Source organism: Giraffa tippelskirchi, chromosome 4, assembly GCF_054371585.1.
Source record: "Giraffa tippelskirchi isolate mGirTip1 chromosome 4, T2T-mGirTip1v1.2.pri, whole genome shotgun sequence".
NCBI lineage: Eukaryota > Metazoa > Chordata > Mammalia > Artiodactyla > Giraffidae > Giraffa > Giraffa tippelskirchi.
In genome coordinates this window covers 129,261,080-129,282,883 of record NC_137278.1, presented here as the reverse complement: position 1 = coordinate 129,282,883, position 21,804 = coordinate 129,261,080, and the positions used below count along the sequence as shown (strand labels likewise).

General features: G+C 49.1%; 1 protein-coding gene across 1 annotated transcript; it reads right to left on the bottom strand.

Annotated features, from left to right (window-relative positions):
* Nucleotides 1–7,805: 7,805 nt before the first annotated feature.
* KRT83 (keratin 83) lies at nucleotides 7,806–14,727 on the bottom strand. Its single transcript, XM_081484321.1, has 9 exons — nucleotides 14,344–14,727; nucleotides 12,555–12,763; nucleotides 11,301–11,361; nucleotides 11,084–11,179; nucleotides 10,346–10,510; nucleotides 10,008–10,133; nucleotides 9,535–9,755; nucleotides 8,807–8,838; nucleotides 7,806–8,327 (listed from the first exon to the last, which is right to left on the bottom strand). Exons 1-9 carry the CDS (start codon nucleotides 14,725–14,727, stop codon nucleotides 8,140–8,142), a joined length of 1,482 nt encoding a protein of 493 aa, XP_081340447.1. The 3' UTR covers nucleotides 7,806–8,139.
* Between the last annotated feature and the right edge of the window lie 7,077 nt (nucleotides 14,728–21,804).

Here is a 21,804-nt window from a genome sequence, read left to right as displayed (position 1 = left end):
GACTGAATCAACATTCAAACATAGGTTTAACCAGCTCTTTAATACATAATTTTACTTAGGGAGCCAGAAGGGCAATAGACAGCTGAAATCTACCTATAATCCAATAGGTATCATTATTCCACTTTACAGATGAAGAAGCTAAAATTTGGTGAGGATCAGTGACTTGCCCACCGGCCTCTACCTACTACATGGCAGTAATAGTCCACTCTCCCCCAGCTGTGACAACCAAAGATGTCCCTAGACATGGCCAGATGTGCCCTATGGCTTTTCAACCAGCGTGATCCTTCTGTCTACCCTGCCAAGGACATTCCTGGAGGGGAAAAGTACCTGGGTGAGGGTAAGAATGAAAGGAAGGCATGAAGAACAACAGTGTGAGGGAGAGGAAGAGCTTCAGGTTGAGGGTCAGGAGAACCAGGCTTCTAATTCAGAGTCCTGACTCTGCCATTTCCTAACTAGGTGACTTTGGGCAAGTCACTTCTGCCCTCCTAGCTTCAGTTTCTTTGGCTATAGAATGAGGGATGTTGGACACTATTCCTAAGGCTCCTTCTGGCTCCCTAAGTGAGACTGTGTATTTAAAAGAGTTTGGTTAATACAAGCCTATGTTTGAATATTGGTTCAGTTCTGTATTGGCAAGTTCTGTAATTGTGGGCAAGACACTGTCACTGAGCTTTATAGTTTATTCATCTGTAAAATGGAATAATGACACCTACTGGGTTGTAGGGAGGTTTCAGGTATCTATTGCACATAACATATGACTCCAAAATTTAGAGGCTTGAACCACAATGCTTTATTTTTTCAGTATCCATATTTTTCAATATCCACAATGCTTTATTTTTTCTCATAATTCAATAGGCTTACTGGGCAGTTATTCTACTTTATGTGATGTTATTTGGGATGCTAGGACATCTGGAAGGTCCAAAATGGCCTCATTTCACATGGCTGGATTTGGTGCTGGATACCATGGACAGAGGAGCTTGGCAGGCTACAGTCCATGGGGTCACAAAGAGTCGGACATGACTGAATGACTAAGAACACACACTAGCTAGGAGTTCAGCTGGAGCTGTTGGCCAGGACATGTCAGTCAGGAGAAAATCATTTGAACAGATGAAGTTTAATATAAAGAATTATTAACTGTAATAGGTGATTGAGGCATGAGAGTTTGGCTAGTAAGAAGCAAGAAATCTAAAGCATACATGGGCTGGAGTTATAAGGGGCAGCCCCTACCTCTAGACCTAAGGGAGCGCACCCAAGAAAGTGGACCCTGTTGCCAAGATCTGGACCTCAGATCCAGGGAAAACTAAGGAGACCTGCTCATGAAGACATGTCTCCACCTCAAAACCACCCGAGGGGGATACTGGAGACTGCTGGCCACTGTGCACTGCAGTGGTAAAGCTATGGCAACACAGGAGAAGTTCTGGAGAAACTGTGGGTGCTACAGGAGTCTGCCTGGAGGAACCTGGAGCCAGGAAGGAAAGCCCCTTCATCTTGTGCTATCTCTCCATCACCCTCTACTGACAAAGCTCAATCTTGTTCCAGTAAACAAAGGAAAGTATTTAAAGGGCCCCTCTAAATTTTCTAGACTTCCCTGGTGGTGCAGATGGTAAAGCACCTGCCTACAATGCGGGAGACCTGGGTTTGATCCCTGGGTTGGGAAGATCCCCTGGAGAAGGCAATGGCAACTCACTCCAGTACTCTTGCCTGGAAAATCCCATGGACAGAGGAGAGCGTGGTAGGCAACAGTCATGGGGTCACAAAGAGTCAGACATGACTGAGAAACTTCACTTTCACTATCTAAATTTTCACAGAGCAGGCCATGACAGGTGACTCTGGAGCTGAGAGACAATACATTGATAACTGGAGTCCAGGGACTTGGTTCTCCTCCACATGAGCCTTTCTCATATAGCTGCTTGGTGGCTGGGTTCTAAGAAGGAAGGTAGGGAGCAGAAGCAGCCAGGCCTCTTTAGGCTTGAGCTCAGAAGTTCACTTCCACCATATTCTACTGGCCAGAGCAGTCACAGGGCCAGCTCAGATTCAGGGGAGGGGAAACAGGCTCCACCTTGTGATGGCTTACATGTGAAGAGAAGAACAGAATGGTCAAGTCTTCTTGTGGACACTAGATCCCACAGTGTGCCCTCTGGTCACAACAATTCACGTCCCTTCCACAAACAACATATGCTATCTCCTCCAAACATCCTCCCCAAATTTCATCCCATTATTACATCAGCTGGAAATTCAAGATCTCACTGGTTGGATTAGATCCACTAACACTTGAGACTCTTGGGATATGGTTCTTCTGTTGTAGCTCCTCCATCATTATCTACCTCAGGCTGAAGTCTTATGAATTAAATGGCAATTATTTATGTCCACCACACCTATCATGCAATCACCATTACATTCAGTTATTACAGAATCCTCGCTAAGTCCCGGGGAAGGAGGTGTTACAATCCCAGAGCAGAGTCCAGAGTCACTTCCCCAAAAGGTCAGAAGTAAAAAGGCCCTTTGTAGAGCCTCTGGGATAGGATAGCCACAATCTGCACTTCTGTTTAGAAAGAGGAAAAATTTGACACACTGAGCAGTCCCTGATTTATAACAGTTCTAAGTACAGTCAGGCACCCATTGCTAATTTCTCCTGTTGCAGAGACTGGGAGTGTATCTGATTAGTGCCTAGTTTTGCTCCCTGGAATTGGTTCTCCTCTGCCCTTGTCTCTATCCTTTGGAATCGTGGCTTCACCTTCTGTATCATCCTTTCTTTTCCATGATAAACAGCCCATGTGTTCTTAGCCTGCTTCTTGTCTGTAGGAGGTTAGGAGCCCAGAGGCCTCTTTTCACTTTGAATGGTTTCTATTCCTTGCAGTTAGATCTGCTATAATTCTTTTAAAAATTTTGTAAGGTGTGAGGTGGGGCTCAGGGCCTAAGGACATGAAGCTCTTACAGAAGTCGAGTGTACAATGTCAGTCCTGCTTTGTCCCTTGAGCTGGTAGGTGGGAGGCAGATGCATCACCTCCAGAGGCATGGGGTGTCCCTGGGCTCCCCCAGGTGGCACCTGAACAACTTCGCAAGGTTATTACAGAATCCTGCCTAAGTACCTGGGAAAGAGGTGTTACAATCCCAGAGCAGAGTCCAGAGTCACTTCTCCAAAAGGTCAGAACTGAAAAGGCCCTTGTAGAGTCTCTGGGCAGGCCTCAATTTTTCAATACTGATTTTTATGGCAGTATAGCTGTTTCACAATGTTGTATTAGCTTCTAGTGCAGAGGAAAATGAATCAGCCCTACATAATACATAAATATATGTCATCCCTTTTAGATTTCCCTCCCATTTAGGACATCACAATGCATGAAGTGGAGTTCCCCGTGCTATACAGTATGTTCCCATCAGTTGTCTATTTTATACATGGTATCAATAGTGTATATGTGTCAATCCAATCTCTCAGTTCCTCCCACCCAACCCCCTTCCCCCTTGGAAGCCATTCATTTGTTGTCTACATCTGTGTCTCTATTTCTGCTTTGCAAATAAGATTATCTATACCACTTTTCTAGATTCCACATGTATGCATTAATATACAATATTTGTTTTTCTCTTTTTGACTTACTTCACTCGGTACGACAGTCTCTAGGTCCATCCTAAAAGATGACGCTGTTAAAGTCCTGCACTCAATATGCCAGCAAATTTGGAAAACTCAGAAGTGGCCACAGGACTGGAAAAGGTCAGTTTTCATTCCAATCCCAAAGAAAGGCAATGCCAAAATATGTTCAAACTACTGCACAGTTGCACTGATCTCACACGCCAGTGAAGTAATGCTCAAAATTCTCCAAGCTAGGCTTCAACAGTACGTGAACTGTGAACTTCCAGATGTTCAAGCTGGATTTAGAAAAAGCAGAGGAACCAGAGATCAAATTGCCAACATCCACTGGATCACAGAAAAAGCAAAAGAATTTCAGGAAAATATCTACTTCTGCTTCATTGACTATGCCAAAGCCTTTGACTGTGTGGATCACAGCAAACTATGGAAAATTCTTAAAGAGGTGGGAATACCAGACAACCTCACCTGCCTCCTGAGAAATCTGTATGCAGGTCAAGCAGCAACAGCTAGAATGGGACATGGAACAATGGACTGGTTCCAAATTGGGAAAGGAGTACGTCAAGGCTGTATACTGTCACCCTGCTTATTTAACTTATATGCAGAGTATATAATGAGAAACGCTGGGCTGGATGAAGCACAAGCTGGAATCAAGATTGCTGGTAGAAATATCAATAACCTCAGATACGCAGATGACACCACCCTTATGGCAGAAAGTGAAGAGGAACTAAAGAGCCTCTTGATAAAAGTGAAAGAAGAGAGTGAAAAAGTTGGCTTAAAACTCAACATTCAGAAAATGAAGATAATGGCATCCAGTCCTGTCACTTCGTGGCAAACAGATGGGGAAACAATGGAAACAGTGACAGACTTTATTTTCTTGGGCTCCAAAATCACAGCAGACGGTGACTGCAGCCATGAAATTAAAAGCCACTTGCTCCTTGGAAGAAAAACTATGATTAACCTAGACAGTATATTAAAAAACAGAGACATTACTTTGCCAACAAATTTCGTCTAGTCAAAGCCATGGTTTTTCCAGTAGTCATGTATAGATGTGAGAGTTGGGCCATAAAGAAAGCTGAGCACCGAAGAACTGATGCTTTTGAACTGTGGTGTTGGAGAAGACTCTTGAGAGTCCCTTGGATGCAAGGAGCTCAAACCAGTCAATCCAAAAGGAATTCAGTCCTAAATATTCATTGGAAGGACTGATGCTAAAGTTGAAGCTTCGATACTTTGGCCACCTGATGTGGAGAACTGACTCACTGGAAAAGACCCCCATGTTGGGGAAGATTGAAGGCAGGAGTAGAAGGGGAGGACAGAGGACGAGATAGTTGGATGGCATTACTGACTTGATGGACATGAGTTTGAGCAAGCTCTGGAAGTTGGTGATGGACAAGGAGGCCTGGAGTGCTGCAGTCAATGGGGTCATAAAGAGTTGGATATGACTGAGAGACTGAACTGAAAGGCCCATCCATGCCTCTAGAAATGACCCAATTTTGTTCCTTTTTATGGCTGAGTAATATTCCATGATATATTTGTACCGCATCTTTATCCATTTCTCTGTTGGTGGACATTTAGGTTGTTTCCACGTCCTGGCTGTTATAAATAGTGCTGCTACGAATATTGAGGTGCATGTGTCATTTTGAGTTACCGTTTTCTCTGGGTATATGCCCAGTAGTGGGATTGCTAGGTCATACGGTAGTTCTATTTTTAATTTTGTTAAGGAGCCTCCGTATTGTTTTCTATGTGTCTGTATTAACTTACATTCCCACCAACAGTATAGGAGGGTTCCCTTTTCTCCACCTCCTGTTCAGCATTTATTGTTTGTAGATTTTTTTAAACATGGCCTTTCTGACTGGTTTGAAGTGATACCTCATTGCAGTTTTGATTTGCGTTTCTCTAATGATTAGTAGTGTTGAGCATCTTTCCATGTGTTTTTGTTGGCCATCTGTGTATCTTTTTTTTTTTTTAATTTCTCAGTTTTAATTATGCAAACTCCAAGAACATAGTGGCTGTTTGAATAATATCCTAAAGTCCACTTGATTAACTCCTCAAACCATGACTTTCAATTTTCATAACTATTTCACATTCAAGATTTTAGCTCTCACCTCCCCACAGTTGAAATAAATGAACTGCTTTCATAAATAAAAGGCTAAAATCTAACTTTTCAATTAAGAAAATAGTGATCATCATCACTATTGATGATGTATGTCTTCTTTGGAGAAATGTCTATGTAGTTCTTCCACCCATTTTTTGGATTGGGTTGTCTATTTTTTTTTATATTGAACTGCATGGGCTGCTTGTATGTTTTGGAGATTAATTCTTTGTTAGTACTTCATCTGCAAATATTTGCTCCTATTCTGAGGGTTGGCTTTTCATTTTCTTTATGGTTTCCTTTGCTGTGCAAAAGCCAGCTCTCATTTAAGAGGTGTTCAGGGCTCCCAAGTCAGAGCAGGGGAGTGATGAGAAACACTGAGAGATGGGTCACAGCCAGATACACAGGACTGGCATGCCATGGTCAAGAGTCTTGACTTCATCCACTGACAGGTCAGACCTATGTTTTGGAAAGATGTCTCTGGCTGCTGCACAGTGTAGATTGGAAGGGGAGAACAGCAGGTCTCCAACCAAGATGGTGGTGGCCAAAATGTGGATGGTAGCAGCAGCAGAGAGAGGAAAAAGATGGATGAGAGGAATACTTAGGAGGTAGAAAGGAGAGCACTTAGGGGTTATTTGGTTTTGAAGGGGAGAGTTCAGGCCTGGGCAGATCATAGAGGCTCAGATTTGGGCAACTGTGATGATGATCTTTACAAGTGAGGCAGGAGGAGACCCCAGTGGATGGAATGAAGAATAGTGAGTTCAGCTGGAAGGTCTGTTGGGCTGGAAGAGTCTCCAGGACAGCCAAGTGGAGAGGTCTTGGAGGAACTGGGATGAGTGGATCTGAAGCCAAGGAGTGAGGTCAGAGCAGTGGAGAGCCATGGGGACTCGAGCTGGAGGATTTGAACCAGGGAGGATGTTAACCATGGTGGGGAAGGCAAGGGGTGGAGGTAATTGTCTGGGGAGTGTGCTCAGAGTGGTGAGGGAAGGGCCCTGAGGCATTTTTATGCTTGAGGGTGAGTTTGTCTGGGTGAGGCAAGTGAGCCAGGGAAGAGCTGAGAGCCTGGCCAGCAGAGCAAGGAAGTGAAAGGTCAGAGACTCAGGGTTCAAGAGAAGGGAAGGCGGTGAGGGTGACGGAGAGCAGAGGGGCTTGGGTGAGGAGCCAAAGGGACCCTAGACTCCAGGAGGGAGTGAGGGAAGGTTCTGGGTCCTCCAGAGATAGTGTGGTGAGCTGGGTAGAAAGGTCAGGGCCTGAGGAAGGACCAGCACTGGGCTCTGGGATAAGGTGGGGCAAAGGCAGACAAGGAGAGGGCCAGTGGGAGGGAAATGGGCAACACAGAAGAGGGATTACTACAGGCCTGATGCTTCCAGAATGGGGCTGGGGCTTCTCAAGGTCTTCCTCCTAAGACCTCCCAGACACTTCCTGAACAGAGAACATGCAAAGTCAGGCCACACAGGGGGCAGGGGAGCCATCTTAGCCTCCAAACTGAAGGTATATGGGGTGAGGGCAGTGAGTGGGGCAGTTGGGAGAGTCAGTAGACAGTATCCCCTTACCAGCTACAGGGCTTTGCTGGGAGGCTGTTCCAGGTGCTGAGGAGGGGTGTGTATGGGGGAGGGGCCAGTGTCAGGGTCTCATCTCCCCTTGTTTGATGGACAGCAGTGGGGATGAGGTGGGGTAGGGTCCGGGCTGACACAGGGTGGCCCCCTGAGGTGGCTGTTGGCACTTGTGACGGTTACTGCTGTGGTGCATTGTGTGGTGGAGGTGGGTGAGCAGAATGAAGGTGTGCCCAGAAAGCACGGTGGGTGGGAAGGGGGCTAAAAGTGTGCACGCAAGCGCACAAACACACAAACAGACACAGCCTTCCAGCGGATTCCCATGCCCTCCTTTGAATGTCTTCAAAACCAGTCGGAGAAATAAGTCCCCAGCTACCCCAGACCCAGAGATGTGACTGAGGAGGAAGGTCAGCACTGCCTGGCCAGGGGGAGGCCGGCAGCGTTCGGGGACAGGCCCTGCAGGAGCACAGGCTGAGGGCAGGCCAGAAGCACGCCAGTCCTCAGGCCTGCTCCCTGGGCTGGGGTACTCACCAGTCGGTGCATGGGGCTCACACCTAGAAAGCCAGACATCACAGCACAGAAAGCGGGTCCCTCGGTTTATTGGAGAAACGGGGGCGGGGGAGGGGGAGCGGCGGACAAGAGGCCAGAGAGTCAGGGGACATGGGAAGGAGCGCTCTTCTTCCTGGGCGAGGCCAGAGGCCAAGACAGCGGAAGGGAGGAGTCCCTCCCCAGGCTACATCCCCTTCCGGTGTGACAAGATGAGAAGAGCGGAGAAGAGGCTGATGGGAAGAAGGGCGTGCTGTATTCTCAGACCACGAGGTGGACAGCTACCAAGGCACTGCAGTTCTCAGCCAGCAGTGGGGGCGGTGGGACTTCTGGCAGGCCGAGGGGCCTCTCTGGCTCTCCCTGGGGGCCGCCTAGCACCTCCCCAGGCTGCAGGAACCCCCTCCGCAGGTGGTGTTGAGCTGACCGCAGGGCGCACACAGGCCGGTGCTGACCGCCAGGTTCCCGCTGCAGGGGGCGCTGCAGACGCTGCCTGTCACCGGCCGGGAGCCCGACACGCAGAGGTCCCCGCAGACAACCCCACCGCGGGAGCTGCTGACACCTGCGGGGACAAGGGCAGTGTCAGGAGGCCTGCTAGCAGCCACTGCATCTGGCCACCTTCCTCTGGCCTCTCTTATCTGTTCAACCCTCCCAGGAAGGACAGAAAGGGCCTTCAGTTGATGTTCTGAAGGTGTGGAAGTCAGGAGCCCTGGCTTCTGGCCCTGCATCTCCTTTGTGACCTTGGGCAAGTCCCTTCCTTTCTCTGGGCCTTAGTGTCCTCACTATACAAGGTGAGGGTAGTACAGTGTGACATCTGAGGTCCCTTCCTGCAGTGATATATTATTCTTCTTTCCAGTCTCATTCATGCTGTGAGTTTCTTCCAGTTAGCTAACCTCAGTCTCTCCTACTGTATGACTAACCTACTCCCATTTACTGAGGGAATTATTTGAAACACTCCTCCTGGTATCTCTATACACTCATAGCCTGGACACTCTTGTTGCCCAGTCTAGAATTTTCCTTTTCATGGCTCAGAATACTTACAGACATTCACAGCTCCAACGCCTTCACACAGCCTGAGTGGGGAAAAGGTAAAAAAGGGAAAGAGAAAACAGGTTAGAATAAGATCCTCAAGTTTCCCCTGGGTGCCAGGATGGGTCAAATGGGCTATTTCTGGCCTATATTTATGCCCTTGTGTTAACTTTTATAAAGTGATGTTCTGGCAGTTGCAGGACTGCCAAGGCCCACTATTTAGCAAACAGAGTACATATTGAATTTCAGCCTCACTTGCCCCTCAGTTGGCTGCTTTTGTGTAGTGCACAGCCAGAGCAACAATACCTGGCATACCTGGCTGGGCTCAGCTTTAGAAAGGGGAAGTTTCCTTTGGGGAGTCATAGGAGGCCAGGATCAGAGTTTGGCCAGCATCTCCACCCTAGGGCAGGATGACTGCCAAGAAACCTGGCAGGGAGTGGATCTTGCAAGAGCTGAGGATGGAATAATTTGAGGATGTTCTGAACTAGGAGGTAGGGCACCTAGGTTCTAAATCTAGGAAGGCCCTGGGCTCTCTGGGACTCTGGACATTATTGTGGCACTGGCCTTCATTTCCTCTCTGTATGCTACTGACCATGTTCTAGTCCTTCGAGATATGGGTTTCAAAGACCTCAGAGTCTAGCTTGGGACCAGTTCTTAGGACTGAGACTAGGATGAGGAAAAATCAGAAGTGGGAAGACTTTTGCAAGTGGAATTCATGGGGCAACAGAGATGATCCTCACCTCTGCTCCTCTCCCTCCAGCAGGCGCCTGTAGGTGGCAATCTCAATGTCCAGGCCCAGCTTGGAGTTCATCACCTCCTGGTACTCCTTGAGCAGGCAAGCCATGTCCTGCTTGGCCTTCTGCAGGGCCTCCTCCAGCCCGGCCAGCTTGCAGCGGGCATCATTAAGGGCCACCTCGCCCTGCTGCTCAGCCTGGGTCACTGCAGCCTCCAGCTTGGAGTTCTAAGGGCCCAAGAGAGAATAAGGTGGGTTATGGCCTCTGGGTCTCTGTGTCCATTTCCTGGATATGTCCAGTCTCTCCACACAGATGAGATCACCCCAAGAACAGACCTCTCCATTTTATCATCTAGGGCTCCCTGAGTGGCCATAACCAAGGACTCAAGTCATCCAAATGGGCTGGAGAGTGAATGGTGAGATCCAGCTGGGCACACACACTGACTGTGGGACCCTGGGTGGGCCTCAAACACTCCCTACCTGGCACTTGGCATTCTCGACCTCAGCCGTCAGCCTCTGGATCATGCGGTTGAGCTCATTGATCTCTTCCTTGGTGCGGCGCAGGGTCTCCCCATGCCGGATCACCGTGGCCTTGATCTCCTCACACTGGAGGGAAGCAGAAAGGCTCATGAAGCTCAGCATGTGACATTCCACCCACTCAGGACAACATGGATGATTTGCAGGTTGTACAGTGCTCAGTCTGTGTAACCATACATGGCAACTCTGTCCTGCCACTATAACCTGAAAACTGTCTGCCCTTCTGTTATCATTTCTAGGGGTCAGAATCCCTGGGAAAAAAAAAAGGTTTTTTTTTTCACCTTGCTGCGGTACCAGCTCTCAGCCTCGGCCCGGCTGCGGCTGGCGACGTCATCATACTGGGCCTTGATCTCGGCGACAATGCAGTCCATGTTCAGGTCCCGGCTGTTGTCTATCTTGACAATGACCGAGGTGTCCGAGATGTTGGCTTGGAGAACACGGATCTCCTGTGGATCGGGAGTCAGGAAAGAGGAAGTGTAAGCAAGTTATCTGAGCTTTTCCTCACCCGCCAATGGCTATAATCTCTTTGGTCCATCTGGAGCCAAAGTCTCGTTTGGAGCAGTCAATTCCCTGATGAAATTGCATCACTTTCCATGCAGGTAAGAAATCCCATTTAGAAAAAAGTGCAATTACTTCTCAAATGTTTGCTTTGGGGATATTTCAGGGCCCTGTAAATCTTGTCCCTGCAGCCAGCATGCTGGGGACACTTCCTTGGGGTCCAGGCCCTTGTGTTGTGACCCATTTCATGTTCTCATGTACCAGCCACAGGCTCCTGGCTGCCAGAGAAAATCTGATCTAGAGAAAATGCAGTCAAGCTGTGTGCCTGGGCTTTGGTTTCCCAAGGCACAGCTGTTGTAGAGGTTGTCACCCTTCCATGCTCCTTACTAATTCTGTCCTGTTTTGCTTCTCCATTCCTCTGCCTAACCCTTCAATCTCAGCCCGTGTTCCTGCATCAGCCGGCCAGTGGGGGGGCTGGACAGGGGCTCAGGGATGCCCACCAGGACCGAGAACCCTCTCACCTCCTCATACAACCGCCGCAGGAAGTCGATCTCCTGGATCAGGGCCTCCGAGTTGGCCTCCAGGTCCGACTTGCGGACGTAGGCGCAGTCCACATCCTGTGTGGGGTTCAAGGGGCCGTGAGATTCAAGGGCGCTCTGTGGGCTTGACTGCATTGTGTCAGGACAGAGAGGACAGGGTGGCCAGGGCCTCAGGGAGGGGCTTGGCTCAAGCACTTACCTTCTTTAGAGCCACAAACTCGTTCTCCGCTGTGGCCCGAAGAGCAACTTCTTCTTCATACCTGAGGGGCATGGGGAAAACAGGGCCCCTTCTGAGCAACTCTCAACTTGGCCATGAAGCAGGCAAGCAAACAAGCTTGATTCCTAGTTCCTCCCTCTACTCCCCGCCCCCACCCCCTTCCCCGCCCCCAGCCCATTTCTCCACCTCTAAAAGAAATGCAATGGGACCAGGGAGGAACCAGGTGGTTGGTCCAGGCCTCCTGGGATACATGGGACTAATGAAACACCCACCTTCACATCACCTCTGAGCTCCTCAGTGTGGTGGGAGGGGTGGAAGGGGGGCCGGGGACAGGATCTAGAAACTGTGCGTGTGTGTGCATGTGTGCATGTGTGCGTGTGTGTGTGTGTGTGTGTGTGTGTGTGTGTGTGTGTGTATGTGGCTGCGGCTGGGAGATGCCTTCTTTTCTCACCTGGGTCTGCATTTCCCTCTCCTCTGACTCCTCCCATTGCCCCTGGCTTTGCTACAGGTGGTGGGATCTCCCCTCTGTCATCCTCCTCCTGGCTCAGCCAAGAGAAGTAGAGCCTGCTATTTCCTCCTGCTCTGTGGGCAGGCCTGCTCAGAGCCAGAGGCAGGGAGCACGGTGGCCTGGCAGCGCATGGCTGAGAGTGTAACTGAGGGAAGGTGGCCAGCTCTGGAAACTAGATTCCTTTAGAGTATCCAGTGCACGCCTTCTTATTCTGTGTCACTCTTTGTCATCGGAGGTCTCTGTCTGTGACTGCCATCTCTACCTACCAGGGGACTATAAGCCCCACAAAAACACGAGTTGGGTCTATCATTCGCCCTCGGATTGCTAACACCCTGTCCAGATCTGCCTGGTGCCCGGTAGGTGCTCAAAAAGTCTTAGCAGAGTGAAGGGGTGAACTTCAGAAGAAGGTCCAGGACTTTGAAAGCTAGACTCAAAGGTATCAGCAATGTTAGTTTTTCTGGGGTCCTAAGAGAAGGATCTATGGGTAGAAGAAAGGGAGAGAACATCATTTCCCTGACCTGCTGGTAGGAAGTCAAACTGAGCTCCATTCCCAGGGGGCCAGGACCCACCCACGTGCCTCGAGGAGGGGCAGAGAGCACAGGCTCTTCCTGAGAGGGCACAGGCTCTTCCTGATCCTGAGGCAGAGACCCAGCCACAGGTCTGGACGCTCCCCTGTTCTGGGAGCCACCTTCAAGCCCTTCCAGGAGCTGGCCCCTTCCCGCACTCACTTCTTCTTGTAGCCCTCCAGCACCTCCTGCACGTGGTTGAGCTCCGAGGACAGCCTTCCGCTGTCAGCCTCCACGCACTCGGCCTCCCGCCTCAGTGTCTCGATGTAGCCCTCGAACAGGGGCTCGAGGTTGCTCTCGCAGCACTGGCGGTTCTGGAAGAACTGAAGCTTGGTCTCCAGTAGTTTGTTCTGCTGCTCCAGGAAGCGCACCTGCCCCACAGAGGCAGAGCCTGAGAACCTCTTCTTGTAGGACCAGAGGGCAAGAGGGGGGAGACCCAGGATCCCTAACTCTCTGACCCAGAGTCCTCAGAAGCATTATGTCCCCTCTCTTAAAACCATGTTAGGGCTTCAGAGGCTCTCCTGGAAGTCCTTCCTTGGAGCTAATGTCAGTCTCTTCTAAGGTAGTGTACCTACTGTCATGGAAAGCACTAAGCCATGCAGAGTCCAGACCCTGCTGCTCTTGTTAATGTTGTGTCCTTGGGCCTAGCACTTAACCCTTGTCCTGAGTGCCTGCCTTGCTAAGAGCTTAATGAGCTCTGGTGCAGAAAAGCGCCCGAATGCAGAATGTCTACTATTCCAAGACAGGTGTGACTGTCAGCGTGCAAATGAACAGGTCAACCTTTTTAGAAAGACCAACTGTAAAAGTTAAAAGATAAAGTATGTGCCAATAATCAAAGTCCTATGACAACAATGCAGTTAGAATAATAGTCACCTGGACTATTAGTGCAGGGATGTGGTGTGTGCCAACCCCCTTGTTTTACAGATGAGGAAGGTTTATAGAATTGAGAGGTTCCCTAACTGCCTGAGATCTTATAGTGGCAGAAGAATTCAAACTTTGATCTTCTGCCCTGTGGGAGGGTGGGGGGAGTGGGCTTCTCTTACTACAATCATTGCCGACAATAGTGCCCAAGAAAAATTTCACATCCATTCTTCTTCCATGAGGTTGGCCCACCACCCCATTCAGATCCTTTTGTGTAATAACTTTGCCACATCCCTGGTAAGTCCTTTCTTGTGCTACTCTTGGTCTCTCATACTGTTAAGAGCTCCAGATCCTTTTGGTCCTTCCTGGTGGGTATCTCTCTAGCATCAATTCTCTCAAGTTTGGCTCTGGACAACCTTCCCTGGCCCCAGAACTTTTTCCTCGACTAAGCCTTCTCCCTGGGCCCTTTGAACCACTGCCTCATGGCATTTGCCTGGATTCAGTGGAGAAGACTTGAGTTGGACACTGACATCTGCAGAGGGTTTCAACCAGACCACATACTGCTTTCCTCTCCACAAGGCCAAGGAGAGTGGGGACCAAGTCTGTTGCTCACCCCTGGATCCCAGGCACAGAGACATGGACAAACCACACTGGCCCCTGCTCAGTGGCCAAGTAACCAGTGGTATATAAAGGGCTCTGTGCAAAGCAGGAGATTCCCTCTGGGCAGTCTTCCAGTATTGCACTCACCAGCCCTGCTTGGACATGGGGAGCACCTCCTTGCCAAGTAAGCAGCTGCTAGTCCTCAAATGCATTGAACACCCACACAGCAGCCCTTTGCTCACAAGATGTTATGTCTCAGCACTAGAGTTTCTGCCCTTAGTTCTGTTTCTGTGTTTCCAGTTTGTCTCCCTCATTAGACTAGGCAGCTTCTGAGTCTATTCTTGTCTTTCTGTCTGTGTCCAAGAGGTATGACTTCCTTTCCTTTTGGACTGAGCACTTCTGTGGGCTTGTCTCTGACTCCTTCCTCAGTGCCCAGCTGGGGTCCTGAGCATGGGTGGGATTCAGGAAAGGCATGATCAAGGAGACTCACCTTGTCGATGAAGGCAGCGAACCTGTTGTTAAGACACTTTATCTGCTCCTTCTCCTCCTGCTTCACACACTGTGCATTGGGGTCAATCTCCAGGTTGAGGGGTGTGAGGAGGCTCTCGTTCACTGACACGGTGGTGATGCAGGGAGGGCTGGGGCCGCACACGCCACCGGAGCGGTACCCGAAGCTGCGGCTGAAGGAGCCAGCACGGAAGCCTCCGCAGACACTGCGGCTGCCGAATCCCCCGGTGAGGCCGCGGTAGCAGGAGATGCCGCGGTAGGGGGCGGCCGTGATGCAGCAGCGGCCAGGCCGAGGTCCACAGGCAGAGACGCAGCTGAAGGTGCGACCGCCGAATCCAGAGCCCACAGTGCTGAAGCCACAGGTCATGTTGGAGACAGGGAGGTGTCTGAACAGTGGAGAAGCTGGCAGAGGATGGAGCCAAAGGCCTGTGCTCCCTGAGCTTCAGCAGGCCCTTTTATGCACCAGGGCAGCTGGCAGTAAAAGGGGCAGCAAAGAGACAATAGCTGCATTTTATTGGCTTGGTATCACCCTGGCCTCTTAAGAGCCAACTGTTTGCCTATTCAGTAGAGCTGTGTCAACAATCTTGGCCTCAGGCCTGTTTCATCTTCAAAGCCATTTACGAGCTTCCTCATGGCCTCTCCCCCTCCCATTGCTACTGGAAGTGGAGACCTCCTAGAAGTATCTAGCTGGACTCCATGCTCTGAGTGCAGGCAATGGTTGCAGTGACCTGGGGTAGAGCCTGCTCCCCGAATCCTTTTCTGGAAGGCACAGAGCTGGACTATGGGCCCTGGACCCATGACCTGGCCATGGGTAGAGTGGTTGGCCTGTCCCATAGAGAGGGGTTGGCTTGTCCCAAACAACCTCTCGTTCTGGGCTTCTTTGCCTTTATCTCTTAAAGTATGTCCCATTCTTCACCATCAAAATGAGCTTCTCTTAAGCTATTCCTACCCAGAGCCTATTCAGTGATGGAGGTTGGGGGAGAGATTTGGGAGAGTGCATAGCCCCTGCACTTTGGATATTCCTAGGAAGGCAAGAGCCATGGGGCATCCACTGGGACATAGGAGAACCTGAGACAGAGAGTTCAGGAGAGAACCAAGGTTGTTCTTCAGAGTTTTAGCCATCACTACTGGTGGGCTTCCCAGGTTAGCACTAGTGGTAAAGAACCTGCCTGCCAATGCAGGAGACTTAAGAGATGCAGCTTTGATTCCTGGGTCAGGAAGATCCCCTGGAGAAGGGAATGGCAACCCCCTCCAGTATTCTTGTCTGGAGAATCCCCAGGGACAGAGGAACTTGGTGGGTCCATAGGGTCCAAAGGGTCACAAAGAGTCGGACATGACTGAAGCAACTGAGCACTCACCGGTGGGCCAGGGAGCAGGAGTAAGAGTAGAACACCCCAGAGCTGCAGGATCAATCCAAGGAGCATTCTTGGAGGTGTGTTTAAGGAGGACCAGGGTGGGGTAAGGCTAGGGTTGGTGGGAGACAAGGAAGGAGTTCAGTTCTGATTTGGAAACTGTGCTATCACTAATTCTTTCATTCATTCGGTATATTCTTATCCAGTGCCAACCATGCACCTTGCTAGGTCCTGAGAATCCAGTAGAGACTGGAGGTGTTTGGAGGTGGGAGAGGGTTGGCATGGACACACGGGTGCCAAGGTTTGTCCAGTGTGGGAAGGGGAGAGGTCACAGATAGGAGGAAACCCCTGATGCCCAGGTTGAGTTGGGGTCAGATGTTGGTGGGGCGGAAGTCCTTCGGTTTCCTAACAGGGAGGCTGAGTGATGACTGTCGGTATACCCACTCAGAAGAGTGAAAGGTGTTGGAGGTAGAGACCACCAGAGTCCTGAAATGGTGTCACTTCTTCCCTCAGAGGATCCTTGGGTGAGCAGAGGTGGGTTCACGTGGCTGTCCCGAAAGCTAAATTCCCTTATTTTGCCCCCCTCCTTTTGAGCCTGGACCACTGATGACTTTGATGGGTGGACTAAGGGACTGAGCCAGGAGGTTTCCCTAACCCGAGGATTTGAGCCTATAAACAGTTCCAAGCGTATGTCTCTTAACCACCTTTGTACTTGAGGATGACTCCTCTGATGAACCTGTTTGCTGACCCACTGCCACCAAATGCTGACCCAGTCTGGGCTAAAAATAGCCTTCCAAGCATCCTCCCAGAGCCTCACCTTTTGCCCTCCCTGCCACCTTTCAGGTGAGTGTTCAGTTATGTCCCGGGGTAAGGGAGGGGCTGTCTCTTCTGGGAGGGCAGGGAATGGGTGGGCTGTGGAGATCTGGCAGAGAGCTGGGCGACATACACATGGAACTGAAAACAGACTTTCCCAACCCCTCCTCTTGAGCCCTAGGCACAGATTTCCACAGACTCCTGTGTCTGGAGTGGGCTCTGTGGGATAGGGGCATCAGCTGTGAGAGACATACAGGAGGCAGCCTGGGAGTTTGGGAGTGACTGAGTCCAGCTGAATGGCCAATGGGACTTTGGGGGTGCTTCTGTGGGAGGCGTGCTGGTTGGTACTTTCTTGCTCAGCCCTTGCTGGCTCAAACATCTGCCAAGAGAGAACAAGATATTTCTCTCCTCTTGTCTGAGCTGGAACTGGTGAGCATCTAGAAGGTTCTCACTGCTTGTCCAATGGTTATGTGAGATTAATTCTTGGTCGAGTGCTAAGGGATGCAAGACGGTGGATCCTCCATCTGTCGTTGCACTCCTAATTGCGCCTCTGTCCTCTGATCCTGCTCATCTACCCGGATCCAGTGGGCACGGTATCCAAATTGGACTCTTCATTGAGGGTCTCTGGGTAGATACACCCATCTCCTTGGGTTGGGGGAAGCCATGAGTGTACCCCAGCCCCGGTCCTGATAGGAGTGTAGACTCTGGAGATGAAAAGCATGGTTGGAAGCTCGGCTCTGCCGCATACTAGCTTTGTGACCTGTGGTAAGTTATCCTTCCCCAGATTCCTTATCTGTAAAACATGTATGCAATCCAGACCTTGCTGGGATGTTGGGAGGATGAGGAGTGTGCCTGGAGGCAGGAGGTGCTCCCCCCTATACTGTGTACTAACAGGGGCCAGCAGGACCTTGCAAAGGGCCAGTGAGCATTGGCTGTGAAGTGTCATCCTTGTGTGAGCAGAAAATAGCCAGGCAGCTTTATGAGGCAATTAAGACCATCTCAGCAAGCTTTAATTAAAGCACTTATGTGTAAGTGGTCCAGAACAAAGAGAACTGAGACCTGGTGATCCCCTTCGAGAGGAAGCAGACAAAGGGACAGCAGCATCCTGCCAGGCTGCTTCCACCTGGGCTTCCAGCTGGATTGGGCCCCGCCCTCACCCTGAGCTATAAAGGTTCTGGCTGAGCCCCAGGCTGGTTCGGTCACCAAGGCCTGTGCACTGTGTCTCCCCTTCACACAGCTGGCCTGGGTCCGCCTGGGGACTGATCCGCCTGGGGACTGATCCGCCTCTGCTGTCTGGAATTACAGCTCACCCTGTAGCTCTGATTCCTGCCTACCACCCTGGGATGGCTAGCATCACCCAGCCTTATTCATAACTGTGCAGTTTCCTGGTGGTCACCTGCCTGTCTGCCTGACATTTGACCCATGGATGCCCTGACTTTGGTCATTTCTTCTTGCCTCTATACCATGAGTCCTTTCATTCTTTTTACTTTAGGTAAAATCACTAGGTGCAAGAGGGCCATCGTGGCTCAGGTTGTGCCTGTGTGCTGCCTGTCTGGAAGCGACGAGGCTGCTGCAGTGAAGCCGAGGATGTGAGAGTCAGGAGATGTGGATACAAATCCCATTTCTTCCTCTGACTAGCTGTGTGACAAGTAAGTCCATCTCTGTGTGCCTTGTTTCTTTGGCTATAAAGTGAGGATTGGAACTCTGGCCTCCTGGGCCTCCCTAAGGATGAAACGAGATGGTCTATGTGAAAGCTCCTGAGGCTAAGCCTGCACTGCCTGCGATCCAGGAGGGAACTGCCTCCCCTCCCCTTTGCCTGCTTTGTTCTCCAATCTTGCCGCCTCCAGTTTTGCCTTCCGGCCTTGAACTTGCAATACGCTGAGTCGTAGCGGCTGGAGCTGATAAATCGTGGCATGTCACATACTCTACAACTGTTTATTCAGCGAGTACTATGTCCTGTAAAGTAATGGCACCCCACTTCAGTACTCTTGCCTGGAAAATCCCATGGACGGAGGAGCCTGGTAGGCTGCAGTCCATGGGGTCGCTGGATCGGACACGACTGAGCGACTTCACTTTCAATTTTCAGTTTCATGCCTTGGAGAAGGAAATGGCAACCCACTCCAGTGTTCTTGCCTGGAGGATCCCAGGGATGGGGGAGCCTGGTGGGCTGCCGTCTATGGGGTCGCACAGAGTCGGACACGACTGAAGCGACTGAGCAGCGGCAGCAGCAGCATGTCCTGTAAGGGATGAGGAGACATTTTACACACTTCCCTGTCCTCCAAAAGCTGACTGTTTAATCAGGTAGGTTTGGAAATAAGAACATGTTAAATGGATAGTAGATACAGTCATTTTTTCAAGTCAGTTCGAGATTGATTATGATTGATTGTCAATTGCCTGACAAAGTGCGTCTGTTTCAGGGACTGAGCTCACTGTAGGCTGGTGCAATCAGGGAGGCTCTGTGGGAAAGGCCAAGCTTGAGTTGGGTTTTGAAGGGTGGATAGGGCTTGGGGAAGTCAGAACGGTAGAAAAGGGCAGAAAAGCACAGAAATATTCAAAGAGCACCGGTGGATCTCAAAGGGTGTCATACCTAAAGAGTGAACTTTGGGCTTATTTCAGTGAAGGCTGGGAACAAGACAAGGACACTGGCTCTCAAAATGCCATGCTTGCTTGACATACTGGAGTTCCTGGCCAAGAAAATAAATATATGCGATTAATGTAGAAGAGAAAGGACTGGTATTATCTGTAGACAGTGGGATCAGCTGCGTAGAAAACTCAACAAAAATCAACCCAAAAGCTCTAGAAATGACAGGATGCGTTGAACAGTACGGCTAGTTACAAGATCAACTTTCAAAAATTAAAAGTGTGTTTCTATATCAGTGTCACCAATGAGAAAGTAAATAGAAAAATAAAGATACGATTCCTAAGAGTGATAAAAACACAGTAGTTGCCATGTAGCAATAAACTATTCATACAATCTTTATGGAAGAGAAGGTTAGACTCTGTCAGATGAGTGTATGCTCCTCGGTTCTGTCTCATCACAAGAAAGATTTGGAGTGACGGACATTAAAGCCCTCGGCGTGTCACAGCTCTCGGGTCTTGGACAGACCGTGTTATAGCTCTTAGACAGATCAGTGTTACAGCACTGTGTTATAGCTCTATTTTATTTAGAAAATAGCAGGAAAATCCATCCTCGAGGCATGAGGGCATGTTGACCCAAAGACACAAAGAGAAGAGTGCCCCAGAGCACGGGGGAGAGAGAGAGAGATCCCCTGGCCCTTTGACTCCTCTTTTTATATGTTTTTTTTCCTCCCCCTGGGCCTGTCCTATGTAAATTGGGCTAGCCAGGAGTGTTGTTTGTTCTACCTGAGGTCCTCACTCCGGTCCTTGGACCTTCCTTTGTTCTATTTTCGGGAGCTTTTCCCTTCCTTATCTTTTAGCCACCGCCATTCTGGACTCCTGTTTCCTATTCTAACTACCTAACAACTCTATTAGAAAAGAATATAAGAAAATCTAAGCAGAATTATATCATATTCAGAAATAATCTCACCTAATATTTTAAAAATATCAATTCCCTCTAAATTAATTTTAAATATAGTGCAATACAATTCTAGCTGAATTTCTTTTGAGGGGCTTGATAAAATCAATCTAATTTTTATGCAAAAGAATAAAGTCCATAGTCCATACAGTAAGAAATAATCTCACCTAATATTTTAAAAATATCAATTCCCTCTAAATTAATTTTAAATATAGTGCAATACAATTCTAGCTGAATTTCTTTTGAGGGGCTTGATAAAATCAATCTAATTTTTATGCAAAAGAATAAAGTCCATACAGTAAAGTTGGTTATAAAAAAGGAAAGCAAAGAGAATATCTGAGGATAGAGAGTCACAGTAATTAAAAAGCCTAGTACCTGTGTAGGGGCAGGTAAATGGACCATTGGAACAGAAGAGAGAGCTCAAAACAGGCCCTTTAATGTAAAATAAATTTGGTATTTGATGATGGTGGCAACAAGAGTTGTTTACTCAGCTGGTGAGATAAGTAAAAATAGACCCACTATATGGAAAGCATAGAGCTGGTGTCCAGTTTGTAGCATATGCCATGGGAGACCTCAATGAGTGCAAGGTCTGGACATGAAACATGCAAGTATAAAGCAAACAGAAGATATAAAAGAAAATCCTTGTAACTTAGGGGTGGGAAAAGACTTCTTAAGCAAATTTTAAAAGTCAAAATCACACACACACAAAAGAAAAAATCAAAACAACAAGAAAAAAATAGCTTGACATAATCACATCAAAATTAAGAATTCTACTTCAACAAAAGACTATAGAGAAAAAGTGGAGAGCCTGGGAAAAGGTTAATATCTGCAATATACAAGGAGCCCTACAGAACAACAAGTGAAGGACAGGAAAGCCAGTGGAAAGCTAGCCAGATTCTGCACAGACAGTCCCCCAAAGGGAAAGACCAAATGGCTTTGAGGATGCACCTGCCAGTGCTTAGAGGATGCAGACCAGAACCATGAGATATCCTTCTACCATCAGAATGGCAAGGATTGAAAAGGAGGTACTACCAACAATGAGTGGAGAGTTGGGAGAATGGGGACCCTAGGGCACCGGGGGTGGAATAAGAGCTGGTGCAGGCATTCTGGAAAGCAGGGTAGCATTGTGCAGTGTATTTAGGCATGTGTAAACCCTAGGACCTAGCAACCCCACTTCTGAGGGAAGTCCAACCCCGCATCTGAGAGCAGTCCCTCTGCCAGCACCAGACAATTCATGGTGGCATTGTTTGTAGCAGAAGGAAGTGGGAGGCAGCCTAGATGACATAAAAGGTGATAAAGGTGTATTATGGAAGTTAGAAGCAACAGAACTGATGCACTTACAGACAACACAGTATTGAGTTAAACAATGTCAAAACCATACCATTTATGTAAATAAAATATTCACTGTCCAAAAGCACTGCTACTTACTTCACACTGTGTGTGTGTATGCTTAGTTGCTCAGTCGTGTCCAACTCTTTGCGACTGCATGGATTGTAGCCCACCAGGCTCCTGTCCATGGGATTCTCCAGGCAAGAATACTGGAGAAGGTAGCCATTCCCTTCTCCAGGGGATCTTCCCAACTCAAGGAGCAAACCCAAGTCTCTGGCAACGCAGGCAGATTCTTTATCATCTGAGCCACCAGAGAAGCCCTACTTTACACTAATAAGGCTATAATACTTTATACAATTTGGAGACATCATCACATACACTACAGTGGGTGCCTTTGGTGAGGAGAGTGAGAGGA

Coding starts and splice junctions, on each gene's coding strand:
- KRT83 (XM_081484321.1), bottom strand. CDS start 14,727: ATGACCTGTGGCTTCAGCACTGTGGGCTCTGGATTCGGCGGTCGCACC. Junction 10,134..10,345: donor AGAGCTGGTACCGCAGCAAG/GTGAAAAAAAAA, acceptor GCTTCCCTCCAG/TGTGAGGAGATCAAGGCCAC. Junction 8,839..9,534: donor CTGGAGGGAGAGGAGCAGAG/GTGAGGATCATC, acceptor TTCCCCACTCAG/GCTGTGTGAAGGCGTTGGAG.